Raw genomic sequence first — 15,781 nt, 5'->3', positions numbered from 1 at the left:
TCTGAAATCGTTTATTCAGCAACAAAACATTTCTTAGGCCAAAGGCAATAAGACTCCTGAGGTCACATCCTGGGAAGAAGGAGCCTGCTGACTCTCCTTCACACCAGACAGAATTCAAACATGGGCAGGTGTAGAGCTTTGCCAAAGGGACATTTGGTTGGAGCAACAAACAACAACAGCAACAAACAGCAAAAAAAAAAAACAAAGAAAAAGCAACCCTAGCGTAAAGGAGAAGGGTGAAGAACTGAATTCTGGAGAAGGAGCAGCCTGGAATCTGAAGACCAGTCTAGTCCCCTTCATGATGCTGCTCAGTACCAACCCAAGTCCCATTGTCTCAAAGAAATATATAATTCCCTTCCCAACAGATCCCTACTCAATTATCAGGTAATGAATATTAGACACTTGAACAGTTGGTTCAATCTCCATCTTGTTTTTATCCATATTTCAAAACCCACCTCAAATATTTCCTCTGGGAGGGAGAGAAATGGACGCTGACCCTCATCTGCTCTCAGAACCCTTTGTAAATGCTCAGAAACAATGCTGGCTACATGAGCAGCAACACTTTGCTTTTACCCTAACATATCCCCCCAAGACTGTGAACTTCTCAAAGGCGGGACCTATATGGCCAGGAATTTTCCCATTGCCAAATCATGATAATTACATGCGTGTTTTCATCTACCCAACATGGGTTGAATTGCTTTTCTCGTGTCCTATTTTTACAACATTCCATTGATTTTTCTTTCTGTCACTGAAGTGTAGTGAGCAGACAGTGTGACATCAGTTCCCGGTGCACAGCACAGTGATTGGACAAATCTCTTTGTTATGCTGTGCTCACACTGCAAATGTAGCTACCACCTGTCACCATGCAACGCTAGTAAATTACCTACAGCATCTTAAAATAATACGACTATGTTGGAAATCTGCAATTTACATTTGTATCCGTTGCAAAGACATCTCCTATTTTATCGTAGACTTACTGAATCCAGAATATCAGTGTAGACGTCTACAACCAACCATAGCTAGACAACATGACCTAGAATGCCTGTTATCTGTAAAGCTGAATTCACACGTGTCCCCAGATTGTCCATTACATTCAACACATTTGCAAAAGTGCTGACTACTTCCCTCACCTGAGCTTCATCACACAGCGCCAAGTGCCTTCCTATTTTCCTTGGCCAGAGATAAAATGTGCTGAAAAAAACAAAAAAAAAGGCATTATTTTCATGTTAATGACAATAGTCCCCATTGTTAAATCCTCATGAGATCACAAAGCTATATTTCCACTTCTGATATTTAAAACTGGTTTTCCAAAATCTGTCAAGACACAAACCTTCCACCATCAATGTCTCTGCCACTCTTAGTTTATTTTTAAGGAGCTCGCACTGTGCCAAGTCCTGGGTCCACCTGCTTCTTTCTGCCTCTTAAGTCAACTGGTCCAGTCCCTAAATCTACCCTAAAACATGTCTGGATGACAGTATAGGCTTGAGGAGGTGCTGAACCTAAGGGCTTATATTCAGAACGTCTACATGGGATGAATTTGGGTCACCCGAAAAGAGGTAATTACTTGAATGTATCTACTATTTTGGTTTTGCATTAGCATGAATCAACACCACTATACAGTGATTTTAGGATAGTTAATCACCATATATCACGAGGTGGGGCTATGATGAGCACATGGTATTACCGCAAAATTCATTGCAGTGAAAGAAAACACTCATCTTTCACCTGCAAGCTATCACTCATATATGTAGTTAAAATAATATTGGGGACATAATATGCACTACCTCCTTCATCAATCTGTCTTATCCAAAGCAAGATGCCAGAGACCACAGAGAAAGAGCTATTGGCTAATACATGAAGGAAGGAGGGAGAAAGGAGAGAAGCTTATTCAAACAAACATTGGTTTGGATTCAACCTCTCAATGCCTAAGCTGATCCATTGGGCTCTATAAAATAGTCAGCCAAAGGGGCTTCCAAAATCCCAACTCTGCCCCTGATAACAAACTAATCAAGAAGCAAGAAGAGTCAAGAATGTCCGTCCTAATAAGACTTCCTTGACTCACCTGTCACTGGTTTGGTCCACCTGTCGTCCAGGACAAAACCAGAAGGCCGTCTTGAAGAACTCTTGCTTCTCCTCAACAGCCACCTGGACTTATTAGCCAAACGTCACCCTGCTGGTACCACCTCCCTCTGCAATGTGGAGGCTGGTCAACGCTCTGCCCACCCAGATGGTTCAGGTTTGTGAGACACAAATGAATCAACCTGGCTTGCCTCCCTGATTTGCATCTCCTTGTACAAACTCAGGGGGGGAAATGTCATAGTCAGCAAAGCCCTTGGCACCCTCCCTGTATTAACCGAGTGTTCTTATCTGTGACTACCACCAAAATGATTCATCAAGCTTCTCTACTACAGAGGAAGAATCGCTTGAGCCTGGCCATTGCATTCTGATGACTTGACAGACTCCAGCATTGCCCTGGGGCGATCTGTACACCTAACCAAAGGAGGGGAAATACAGTCTCTCCCTAACTCCCGGGATTATTTCTCAGTTCTGCTCAACAAGACCAACTATGGGGAATAACCTGGGGGGGGCTCATGGATATGCTATTTGTCAACGCCATGCCCTAAATGGATTGCCATCCAGCAGCAAGTGAAGCACAGCGAGACAGAGACAGCCACCTTCCCACATAATGAAAGGATCTGTGTATAAGAACCAAGGCATTCTCATCCTACACACAAAGAAAAGCTCATGAATACCCAGTTAAACAAACCGGAGCGGATTGCTTGGGGATTAGCCGCACAGATTCTCATTATAAATAAACCAGACCTGTTTGCCTGGGGATTAGCTGCACAGATTCTCATTCTCCCCTTTTCCAATAGAACATAGTTTTTTGTTTTTGTTTTTGTTTTTTTTTTGAAATGGGATGTTTTATTCCAGATGCCACTGTGTGGTTTCATCAACTTTAGATACCAGATCCTGGACCGTCAGACCCAACATACAGATGATCCCCAGGTCATCTTTGTTCTTGGGGAGCTCTGCATGGGAATTGCATAAAAACACCAAAAAGCATGCATGAAGAAGTTCTGAACCCATTCTTTGGAATGAGCACCATGAAGAGTATACCAAGTTTTCAGCCTGAACAATAAATTTTAAGGCATAAAAGTGTTTCCAAATACAGATTCCCATGACAGCTCCATAATCACCTGGTTTAAAGTCTCATCAGTGTGTTCATTCAATGGTTCTTCTACTTCCAGATTCTGGGGGCTCTCGTTATGCATCTCATCTTTCCTTGTGTTGTGGGTTAAGTTTCTTAGGAAGTTACTCAGGGCCCTTACTTATCGTACCATAAAAGGTTTTCCACTCATGTACAATTGCGCTCCCTGTTAGTAATTTGTTTCCATAGGATTTGTGCATCTTGATATGTTCGGTACTTGCTGGCTGCCACTTTATGTTAATAAATGCAACTAAGTGACAATTGTCTGTCAAATTTCAAGTGTTGATTCATGCTACTTAATCAGTCATCTTTATGTAATGCAATACCGCTATCATAAGCAACCATTTTAAAGTCCAGAAACGAAACCATTGGAAGGTAAGACACAAGACATTGGCCAGACTGGGGCCATGTTTCTTGAGTTATATTCATCCAATATGATCATGTTAATGACAATGATTTGAAATCTACCCTGTCCTCAGATTGAGTGCTTGTGGAAATGAGTTGGAAAACCCTGATTTTGCCTAAATAGGTACGATTTGGCACTTGGCCACTCTCCTCAAAAGAAATGCATGAATCTTAAGATATAAGCCCTAATGGACACTTGAACAGGACTTTGAGTACATGCGAACATTCATGATCACATTGGGCATGGTGTCCCTGGTGAAGATCAACGTCTTCCAAGAAAAATTGATAGGATGTCTGCCTTGTCAAAGTTGGCATTTTTTTGAGAATGTAGATTGTGCCTATGGAACAAGGTGATGCCTCCAATAAGAGGTAGAGTTAGATTATAAATGGTCATCTGCTTACCACAGATGCTAGAGACCTTTGCTAAGCTCCTTAGACCCTCAAGTTCATTTTCTAAATGGATGAAATCATGTTTGCACTTTGACGGGTACATATGCACTGTTATTAAGGGAACACTCTCAAGGACTCTCCCTGGCCTTGTCCACTGATAATTTCAGGTGCCCCCCAGAAAGGGGGTCATTATCCTCATCCTTCACAGGGATCAGATGCTGAAGACTGCATAATTCCATATCCAAATGATATGGAATCAGGTTCTCCTGCCCTCCCTAGAGATGAAAGATGTGTTAGCCAGGTAAGAAGTACAAACCCTATCCTGCCTTTCAAACATAAAAACATGGCCTGCCAATAATCCAGTTTCAGGGAAGCCATAACACACACATTGTTTTTGCAATGAGCAACACGCTGAGAATAGCCTTTATGGAAAAATGGCCAAGGGCACTTGGGTGGCTCAGTTGGTTCAGCATCTGCCTTCAGCTCAGGTCATGATCTCAGGGTCCTGGGATGGAGCCTGGCATCGGGCTCCCTGCTCAGCCGGGAGTCTGCTTCTCCCTCTGCCCCTCCACCCAGCTTGTGTTCTCTCTATCACTCTCTCTCTCAAACAAATGGATAAGATCTTACAAATAAAAGAAAGAAAGAAAATGGCCAGACTCCCACCAGATGTTGGAGAATTAACTCTTCTGCCTTCAAGCAAAATTGCATTTGTTTAATGAAGTTTTAACAACGCTAGGGAAGCATTTGATATCTGCAGTAGATATCAAACTTACAAGGCTGAGTCAGAATGGCTTGCTGCTCAATAGAGATCCTTCGATTCCAGGACAGGAGAGAAATGTGGAAATAACCAAGTGGAATAAAAAATCACAGAGGAACCCCAAACGCATCCTTGGTTGAAACGAGGATGCAGATGAGAACGTGCAAATAATTCTTTTTTTTTATTATGTTATGTTAATCACCATACATTACATCATTAGTTTTTGATGTAGTGTTCCATGATTCATTGTTTGTGCATAACACCCAGTGCTCCATGCAGTACGTGTCCTCCTTAAAACCCATCACCAGGCTAACCCATCCTCCCACCCCCCTCCCCTCTAGAACCCTCAGTTTGTTTCTCAGAGTCCATAGTCTCTCATGGTTCGTCTCCCCCTCCCATTTCCCCCCGTTCACTTTTCCCTTCCTACTATCTTCTTCTTCTTCTTCTTTTTTTTTTTTTTTAACATATAATATATTATTTATTCAGAGGTATGGGTCTGTGATTCAATAGTCTTACACAATTCACAGCGCTCACCATAGCAAAGAATTGTACCTTGGATGATCAGAGGGGGGTCTTGGAAAAAGTAACTCTTGGACTGAAGTCCTGACAGAGTGCATCTAAGGCAGGTCAGAAAGTGGGGGTTTGCCAGGGGAGATCCACGCAACACAGGAGGAAATAAATTGTAAAATGCTGGGAACTTGGGCTTTACTATGTGGAGCTTGGATTCTAGCTCACGGCAAAGGAGAGATACTCCATGATTTATGATGGATTGCTGAGTCTGCAACAACTGTGTTTGAAAAAAGGAAAGCATCGATGGCAAAGAAAATGTGACAATTCAGATGTCATGGTTCCCTCGAGGCTATACCGTAGGACGGCATTTGCGTGTGTCGTGGTTCTGGACAAGTGTGCTTGATTCCTCCCCAAAGGCACAAGACGCTGAACCACAGACAGGCTGAACCACTCGGGGCTGTGTCCTGTCTCTCATACACAACAGCTGGGGTGGGAAGTTTAGTATCCCAAAATACTGCCCCGTCTGATGTCGCTGCAGCCCCCACCTTGGTTTCCAGAACTGGATAGGGTGGAGAACAACATGCCTGTCTTCAGAGAGCACACAAAGACATGTTTCCTGCAGTCACTACCCTCCACGTCAGCCCTGTCCACGCAGGCTCGCCAGGGCCACTGAAGGGATTGTTCTCTAGCACACAGGCTGAACCCCACTCTCGCTGGGTTACCATAGGTAGTAGATAAATGCTCCCAGCTCATTTTGACTCTCAGTGACATGCGCTGTATTCATTTTACTGCCAAGTACGTCCCAAATACTGCACAGGGACCTCACACTGGGGAAGAGCATTCGTTGCTTATCTGGAATCCAAATCTAACTGGAGCGTTTAGTGCTGGGCCTGACCGCGAGCTACGGTGCTAATAACAGAGCAGTTTGCACGATTTACGACCCTGGTTAACGTGACACCTGACCTCACCGGGAGGAAGTAGACAAAGTCACACTGTCAATAATGGCCGAGACCACTCCATACAATTCATAAACATCCACCATTAGAAAAAAAACAAAACAGCAAACTGATGATAGAGCGTTTCGTTCTTTTTCTTTAGAAAGGGATAATATGTGTGTGTGTAAGGGTGTATCTGTGTGTTTGTGTGTACGTGTGCGTGCATATGTGTGTGCATGGATGTGTGTTTTTGTGTGCCCCCGTGTCTCTCTGTGTGCACATGCATGGTACATCTCTGTGTATGCTTCTGTGCATGTCTTTATATGTGTGTGTATTGGTGTGTGTGTGTTGGGCATCTGTGTATGTGTGTGTTTATCTCTCTGTGTGTTCACATGCACGTTGTGTCTCTGCGTATACACATGTGTGTGTGTGCACTCCTGTGCATGGCAGCATGGGCCAGCTCATGAGCACAACAACAGAGGCAACTGCATTAAAACCCAGGCAGGGGTGTGGCATTGACGTACTCTCCACTAATATTGAACTTCAGTTTTGGACGCTCTGCCCAGTGAACCACATAATAACCACAAGAAGGAAAGGAGAGGGTCTTGCTATTAATTATAAAAGAAATGTTCAGCTCAGAAAACCAACAGTCAATGGAAAGTCTGATGAAACTAATTAAACAAAAGCCTTAGGAATCTACACCAAAGTGATGGGTCATGGTGTCATAGCCAACTACATGGCGTGAAGCAGAGTTAGTGACGGTCCCCAGTGCCGAGGGACGGACAAGGTGGGGGTGCAGAGCCACCTGGGATGCTGGATCATCATGGCAAAAAGGAAACAAAAAGCATCACTGGTGCCATAAAACATGGATGCCATGGTTATGGGCTGGGATGGCGAGTTCCCCTTAGCTGGCACGCCACTCACCCACGGGACAAGTCTACGTCTGCAGGGATGAGGATGCGAGGCGGGGCAGGGAGAGGGGCCACATGCTCAGGCAGCATCCGAGCCGCTCCAGGGAACAGCCGAGGGTCCCTGCTTTCCAAGAACTCAATCCCTGTCAGCACCTCCTTCAAGACAGACCCGATCCACTCCACCACACCCCCAAAGACAAGTAAACCTTCCCCCATGCCTTGTGCCACATAATCGCACAGAAAAAGAAATGCCCCAAGTTCAGATACAAGGAAAACAACTTGATGCTGGGAAAGACTCTATAATCCAATGCACAGACCACAGACGTCCTTCTAAAAATTCAGAATATGCGAGGAGATGGAATTTCTCCATAAAACAGAGAAGCCGTGCTAAGACTACTAATGTATGTCATCAGCAGAACTTTGTCACTGGCAAAGGGAGGCACCATGAAGAAGCAGGAATGATACTTCATAGTGAGAAATCATTGCTGAATTAAAACCACCAGTGGTTGTAATACCACAGTGAAAACCCACAGGACGTGGGATGGAAATTTATGACAAGCCAGGGAGAAAGAGCAAAGGGTATGGTGGATAAAACGTTTAAAGACGCACAAGCTCTATGATGAAAGCAACTCCAGAAAGACAAGAAGGAACACACACACAAGACAATCCATAAAAACCCGGAAGACTCTCTTCATGAATCCAAATGATTGCATAAGAATCCAACAAAATGGTAAGAGTGGACGCATCCTGGTAATTTGTTGGTTTGCTTGTTTTCAGCTTCAAGTGTAAAGAATAAACCCAGGGTTATAGAGATCGGGAAAGAAAAACAAATTAAGTGTACATTTAATTAAACTACAGTTTGTCTACAAAAATAAAATACAGTCTGTCTCTATTTGGGAGAACTGAACACAGAATTTTGGAAGCTTACAGATGTAGGGATGGATGGTGCACAAGTTTCTTGGAGCTCCTGCTACAAATACCCACAAACTTGGTGGCTTAAAACAACAGGGATTCATTCTGTCCCAGATCTGGAGACCAGAAGTCTGAGATCCAGGCAGGGCAGGGCTGCTGAGATCCAGGTGGGGCAGGGCTGCTGAGATCCAGGCGGGGCAGGGTTGGTTCCTCTTGGAGACTTCAGGGGACAGGCTGCTCCATGTCTGTGTCCCAGCTTCTGGGGCCTGCCGGCGGTCCTGGGCATCCCTTGGCTGGTCCTACCTCTGCCTTCATGTCCACATGACCTTCTCCACATGTGTCTATGTCCAAATTCCAACCCCTTTTTATAGGGACACCAGGTCATGTCCCACGTTACTCTAGGATGTCCTCACCTTAATATAGCTGATTCAACCTGCAGCAACCCTATGTTCAAATAAGGTCACATTCTTATCCGAGGTACTGGGGAATTAAGGCTTCAGCATGTGGTTTAAGGGTGGGGGACCCCATTCAACCCACAATGTGCTTCAACCCTGGCCTGTTACCTCCTCCCTGAACACAGACAGAGACCATTCACCTAGCTCCTCTCTGACGCTTATCCAGGGGCCATCCCTCCTCTCCATCCCCAGGCTCTGCTCCACCATTATGTCACTACCAGAAGATCCCTTCCTGACCACCCCTCCTTCATTGGCTCATTATGTGGATACCTGCCTGGCAAACCCAATGCCTGGGAGCCTCTTTTGATGACCATTGTGCCCCATTTGAATGTCAGGTGCATGAGGGTAAGGACAGGCTTTGCCTCTCCCCCAGCTGCATTCCCAGCACCTGTGAGACCCTCCATATACAAACCCAGACTCCCAGCTTATAACTTCAAGATGGAACCATGAAGCCTGGTCCTATTCTATGACATCTCGCCATGACTCCCGCCAAGTCCCCTTTTGGACTTAAAAGAAGACCAACAAAGACCCATTAAAAGGTTGCAGTTCATTTGGGCAAACAAGGGTCTGTCTGCAGCGGGCACCACCAAACCTAATGTGGTCATGAGCTCTGTAGAGATGGGAGCTCGGGAAAGCCTTTTATAGGACAGATGCAGAGAGGCGGTTATCAGATCGGCTCTACGGCTTTTGGGAAAGCCTAGCTGGACCGCTGTTTGTGGCTGGTTCTTCTCCAAATTCCATTTCCTCGGGTACAAGTGCGTTTGCTGGTTTTGGTTTGCTCTCTTCGCTATCATGGTATCAGGGCCACCTCATTCCAGCACACTTCTTGTTTAATTAATTAGAAGATTAATAGTACCTTGTGGTGTCTTGACATCTCCTCCATGGCCACTTTTGACGTCACAGTGAAGACCTCCATCCATGTCTCGCTGGGTGCCAAGCAGCTACATCACTTCCCAGACCTGTGTCCCCCAGGCGGAACACGACCTGAAATATGCAGTGTATGTTCTCTGAAAGGTACGGATGGTTCAAGGCCACAATCACGCACGGGAGACCCCATGACTTTCATGCATCATTGGCTGATAAATCCCTCCCTGAACAAGGCAGGATACAACACCAGGTATCCAATACCATCTCCTTTGGGGATGAATATGCCCAGCATTTTAACCCACACATCGTTAGGCGTGAAGGAGCATATATTCACGAGCCTCTTTTCTCTTGAAACATGTTCATATTTTTGGGTGGTTCTTTTTGTTTGTTTGTCTCTTTTGCTTCAGACCAGCTGCCTGCCCACTCAGCCCAGCTGTGCAGCCAACTCAGACCAGGACCACAGAAGCCCCATTTGGCCCTGCAACACATCACTACTCCTTCAGAGCCTGACCTGGGGACTTGTCCGGGGCCCTGGAGACATTCAGGCGTGTCCAGATTCCTATGCAACCAATGCCGATACCCCTTCCCTTAGCTCAAAGCTATGGATCCAAGGCACTGGGGTCAGAGGCGCTGAGTTCAGAGGGGTTTCCAGAATTTTCTGGAGGAAGCCTCTCCATGCAAACCGTGGACTGTGTGGTGAGCTTACATGTGCAATTGCCCTTTTGGGAATGCAAGGGATTACTCTTTACTGCCTTTTCTTACAATAGGTGTCTATCTTGTCCATCCCAATTGGTTAGATATCCTAATAACACACATTGGGGTTGATCTCAACCTTTTTCTTCCGAGGGTGTTTCTTGAGCCCTGAATAAATCCTGGGTTGAATCCTATGAAACCCCCATACTCAGCCACATCATGACAATGTCATGGGGTTCAAGTCAACAGATGCAGGGCCTTTTCTTACAACAGGTGTCTATCTTGTCCATCCCAATTAGTTAGATATCATAGTAACGCACATGAGGGCTGATCTCAACCTTTTTCCTCCGAGGATGTTTCTTGAGCCCTGAATAAATCCTGGGTTGAATCCTACAAAACCACCATGTGTGTGTAGGTCATACCAGCCACATCGTGACAATGTCATGGGGTTCAAGTCAACAGCAGACTCAGCTCCTGTCCCTGCGGACACCAACGCAAGTCTCAGATTTGGAGAAGGACAGTCACTGTGAGATCTCAGAAGGCTGATGTCGATGCTGAGCTAGCCATATCTGTACAGGTAGGTGCAGACGTGAAATTATGACGTGCTCAATGCTGCATAGACATGGTATTGATCGCCAGGTGCAACTATGGTGGGAGCTCATTCCCTGTCGATGCACAAGGATATTAAAAGACACTGACCATATAGGGCATGTGATGGGTTAATCACAAACACATTGTTTCCCTCAGCTCAGAGATCCCACAACTCTGAAATGCAGGCGGACACGTATCTACCACTCAGAGTTGTCATGAGGAGCAAGCATAGTATAGGTGTCTCAGCCCCTGGCGAGCGCTGGGTTTTACCCATTCCCCAGTCTTTTCTCCATCTTGCGTTTTATTTATTTTAAGATGACCAACATCAAGTGCCCCGTCATGCCCCTTATTGGCAGACTATTCAAATACAACGAATATCTACTCGTTTTCTAAACATGGCCTGAAACCGTGAAGCACACCCTTGAGCAGCGGCATGTGCCTTCTTGCAATTATATAAAGGTGAGTAAATTGCGTACACTTAATAAATTAAGTGTATGCCCATTGATGTGCACATTGTGCATACTGATGCACAAGAATGATAACGGAAGCATAGCACCCATTACAGCCTTGTTCAAGTCTTTCATCAGATTTGGACCTATTCTCATCGAGAAATACTGAACAATAGAGAAGATAAAAAGTGTTTTGAAGGAATAAAATGGAATAGGTTGGAAAAGTGATATAAACAGAGCACCTGTGGGTTCCAGAATGGGAAAGGCGGGCAGGCACCCCGTCAAGTAGCCGGAAGATGTCTCTTTCTTGCGTCTGCAGCAGGAAAGGTCGGAATTCCTACAGCCAGGGCGTGAACACCAACACGCCTAAGGTTTAAGACGGGGTGGGATCATCATCTAACACAGGTGTGCTGTCTTTGCACCTAATTGCACACACCCAAATCCATAATTAAGTGCTAGTATTATGAAGTATTAACTCAACAGTGCCGGACAGTCATTCCCTTGTGCAGCTGACAACGAAATGCATCTCCATGCTCATCAGCCGACAGGTCAGAAGTTCTCCTTAAATGAGACGTCCCTGCAAAATGCACCACCCACCTGGCGTTGAACTCAAAAACTGAGCTACTCGTTATGAGTGTCAGGAACATCCTCGTGATGCCTCGTGCGGCTGGATGTCATTTCTGGAAAAGTGACTTCCTCCAGTGGCCTCATCGCTGGGCAAGCATTGCCAAAGCTTCAGGTGAGCGCTAATTCACGGGGGCAGCCCGGCGGCCAGCCTTGCTCATGGACCATTCTCCTGGTTTTTTGTTTTGTTTTGTTTTTTGTTTTTAACACACGATCAATTTTATCTTATCAATGGGGACTCCTGAAAATATTCTGGGAGTTGCTCTTAGGCTTACAACAAAAATGTGACCATTCTAAATTATTTTTACTTTGAGGTGAGGGTGAGAAAGAAAAGCAGGTTTACGGAAAACAAAGGCAATTGTCATTCAGTCATTCAGGAGCTACGTTCCCTCACTTTGCACTTTTCTAGCAATGAACTGTTTTGCTGTTACTTCTTAGAAGGTATTTTTACACGAGAGTGTAATTTCGAGCTGTTTTGTTTGAATGGCTGAATTGTAAAGCTCTGTAAACCTGGGTCAGCAATTGAAGGCAATTGTACTGGAGTCTTAAGTGGGACATTTAGGGCTATATTTAGAGAATATATATATTATATTTATTATGTAAAATATATAAATATATGATAAATAAATATATAGTAATATATATTTTAGTAATAGTAACAATAATACAATGTATTATATATCTACAACATATATATACATATTTAGTAATAATATATATTATAGTAATATGTAACAAGTATATATTATAGTAATATACAATAAATATATATTGTAGCAATATACAATAAATATATATTAAAATATATTTTTTTAATGATCAGTAGGCAAAGTCAGCTACCAAAGCAGCAACATGAAGGAAGTGATCAAAAGGAAGTCCTAACAGATTAAACGTCCGTGAAGCCATTAACTTACTGAAGAGTAGAGTGAACGCCTACATGCATGTCGACATAGAGTCTGCCAGAGAATGTGGGTAATTTTGAAAGGTGAGCTTTCATCTTCCATCAGGGGAAGCTTGGTGTGAGTCAGCAAGCTCGGTGGTCAGGAAGGCTTAGCTCTCCCACGAGATAGGGACTGAGAAATCTTACAGGGGACTCTCAGGTAGAGCAGTAACTGGTTATGACCTAATGAGTCCACACAGAATGTTATGGGCGATGACATATCACCGGGCGTTTGGGACTCTTGAGTGGAGACAGAAAGGGACAGGTAAGCAGGCCAGCCTTTCCTAGCTAGCCGAAATAGAAATGATGGCCCCACAGGCTCTGGGAAGCTGAGACCCATGAGGTGGGCAGTCCCTGCATCCTGCCTAGGAAGAGCCCCAGGGAACAGGTGACAGTTTTGGGGACGGCTGCAAGAGGCCACATCTGTGCCCTTGAAGGCCTGTGCACTTGACCTTGAAGGCAGGCCATCCACTCTCTCTCCACTAGGAAATAACTCTCCGTCCCTAGACAGGCTCCTCCCTGTCTACCAACATCTGTGTCCATAGTCTCAAAACCCGAGCAGCCTTGTAGCCATGTCCCTGGTTTGTGCATGAGAGATGGACTACAACAGAGGCTCAGTTGTGTTTATTTTATTTAACTTATTCGTTTATTTTATTGACCTTATTTTATTTATTTTATGTTATGTAATTTTATTTAATGTATTTTATTTATTTTATTCATTTTATTTTATTTATTAATTTTATTAATTTATTTTATATATGTTACTTTTTAAAAAAATTTTTATTTATTTATTTGACAGAGAGAGACACAGCGAGAGAGGGAACACAAGCAGGGGGAGTGGGAGAGGGAGAAGCAGGCTTCCCGCGGAGCAGGGAGCCCAATGCGGGGCTCGATCCCAGGACCCTGGGATCATGACCTGAGCCGAAGGCAGACACTTAACGACTGAGCCACCCAGGCGCCCCATATGTTACTTCTTTTGTTTAATTAATTTATTTTATTTACTGAATTTTTATTAAATTAATTTTATTTAATTAATGTATTTTATTTATTTATTTTGTTATTTATTTTATTCATTTTATTAATTTATTTCATATATGTTACTTCTTTTGTTTAATTTATTTTATTTACTGAATTAATTTTACTTTATCTTATTTTATGTTATTTATTTAATTTATTTAATTTTATTTTTTGTTAATTTTATTTATTTTGTCATTTACTTTTTTCTATTTATTCAATTCAATTTATTTTATTAATTTATTTTATTAAATTTATGTTACCTATTTTTACATTTAATTTATTTGATTTATTTCATTTTACTTTTTATTTATTTTATTTATTCACTTTATGTTATTTTATTTATATGTTTTATTTTGTTTCTTTACTTGGGACACCTGGTTGGCTCAGTCAGTTAAGTGTCTGACTTCAGCTCAGGTCATGATCCTGGGGTCCTGGGATGGAGCCCCACATAGGGCTCCCTTCTCAGAGGAGAATCTCCTTCTCCCTCTACCCCTTTCCCCACTCATCCTATCTCTCTCACTCTCAAATAAATAAATAAATAAAATCTTTAAAAAAAATCTTTATTTAATTTAACTTAATTTTATTGAAGGATAATTAACACACGGCATTATATTTTAAATATCTCTATGTATCTCCTCAAAAAATTCCATCTTCCTTGCAGAAAAACCCCTTGATTGCTACATCTTTTTCTTGGTGTTCATAGAGTTTACAAGCATGGTGTGTGAAGACCCTGGGGGCTGGGCTCTTTCTTAGTTTCACCACTTACACCTGGGTGATTGGGGAAATTTAGCTAAATATAACATGAGGATAATAACCATTCCTACCTCACAGGGTTCCTGTAAAGAATAAAGGCAATTGGGGCGCCTGGGTGGCTCAGTTGGTTAAGCGACTGCCTTCGGCTCAGGTCATGATCCTGGAGTCCCGGGATCGAGTTCCGCATCGGACTCCCTGCTCGGCAGGGAGTCTGCTTCTCCCTCTCCCACGCCCCGTTTGTGTTCCCTCTCTCACTGTGTCTTTCTCTGTCAAATAAATAAATAAAATCTTTAAAAAAAAAAAAAGAATAAAGGCAATTATGCTTATAAAGCCCTCAGGACAAGTGCCTCATCTCTATATATGATATATATCTCTATAATATATATAATACATAATATATATAATATATAATATACATATCTATACATATATATACTATATACATATAAAACATTATATAATATACGTATCTATACATATATATATACCATATACATATATAACATTTATATACCAGATATATACTCCACACATATACCCCGTACATATGTACATACCATATATATTATATACACACAGTGCATATATGTACTCTCTCTATATAATATACCACATATAGATACAATATATACACTCCATGTACATATAGATACACAGTATATAAACTGTATATATATATACACTCCACATATAAATACAATATATATACTCCATACATATGTACACACACACCACCTATATGTACCATATATATTTCCTCTCTGTATATGTACATATATATATACAGCATATATATAAACACACACCATATACAGAGAAAGAGTATATGTGTATGGCATTTATATATGGTGAGTATATTCATATGGTGTATGTACATATACATATACATATATATGGTGTGTGTATATACTCACCATATATAAATACCATATACATATTCTGCTGTATGTATAGAATCTATAAGTTCATATCATAAATACATAATTATATATTACATATATGTGCATACATAATACATATTATAAATCCATGAATCTCATTTTAGGTCTTGCACTGTTATTCCTGCAGAAATCTCTGATTGTTAGCCAGATGCCCTATTTTAAAGCACATCTTCCAGACATTCTGATTTATCTATTGCTAAGAACATGTCTGCTTTCGATTCTGTGTGTAGGAAGTAGCTCTCTTCTGGGGTAGGATAAATCAGCTTCAGAGAGCTTCCCTTAAAATCTCTGAGTACTGATCAACGGTCCTTCAATTCCGGATCGGTGAGATTAGTGCAATTCCGGATCAATGACGTTAGTGTATGTGCCCCTTAGCAAGAAAGGACAGGAAGAAATAGGCAGACATTCGTCTCTACACTT

General features: G+C 42.6%; 1 protein-coding gene across 1 annotated transcript in view; it reads right to left on the bottom strand.

The window, feature by feature from the left end:
* Positions 1 to 9,406, bottom strand: part of ARSF (arylsulfatase F) — a 32,338-nt gene extending 22,932 nt beyond the window's left edge. Inside the window, exons 1-3 of the mRNA XM_035029611.1 lie at positions 9,343 to 9,406; positions 2,968 to 3,032; positions 2,063 to 2,145 (exon numbers count right to left, since the gene is read on the bottom strand). Coding sequence (XP_034885502.1) covers positions 2,063 to 2,145; positions 2,968 to 3,032; positions 9,343 to 9,406 — 212 coding nt within the window. The remainder of the gene's footprint in view (positions 1 to 2,062; positions 2,146 to 2,967; positions 3,033 to 9,342) is intronic.
* Positions 9,407 to 15,781: the final 6,375 nt, after the last annotated feature.

Source organism: Mirounga leonina, unplaced genomic scaffold (genome assembly GCF_011800145.1).
Source record: "Mirounga leonina isolate KUSES-001 unplaced genomic scaffold, KU_Mleo_1.0 Mir_268, whole genome shotgun sequence".
Classification (NCBI taxonomy): Eukaryota; Metazoa; Chordata; class Mammalia; order Carnivora; family Phocidae; genus Mirounga; species Mirounga leonina.
This window is presented reverse-complemented; position numbering and strand designations above follow the sequence as displayed.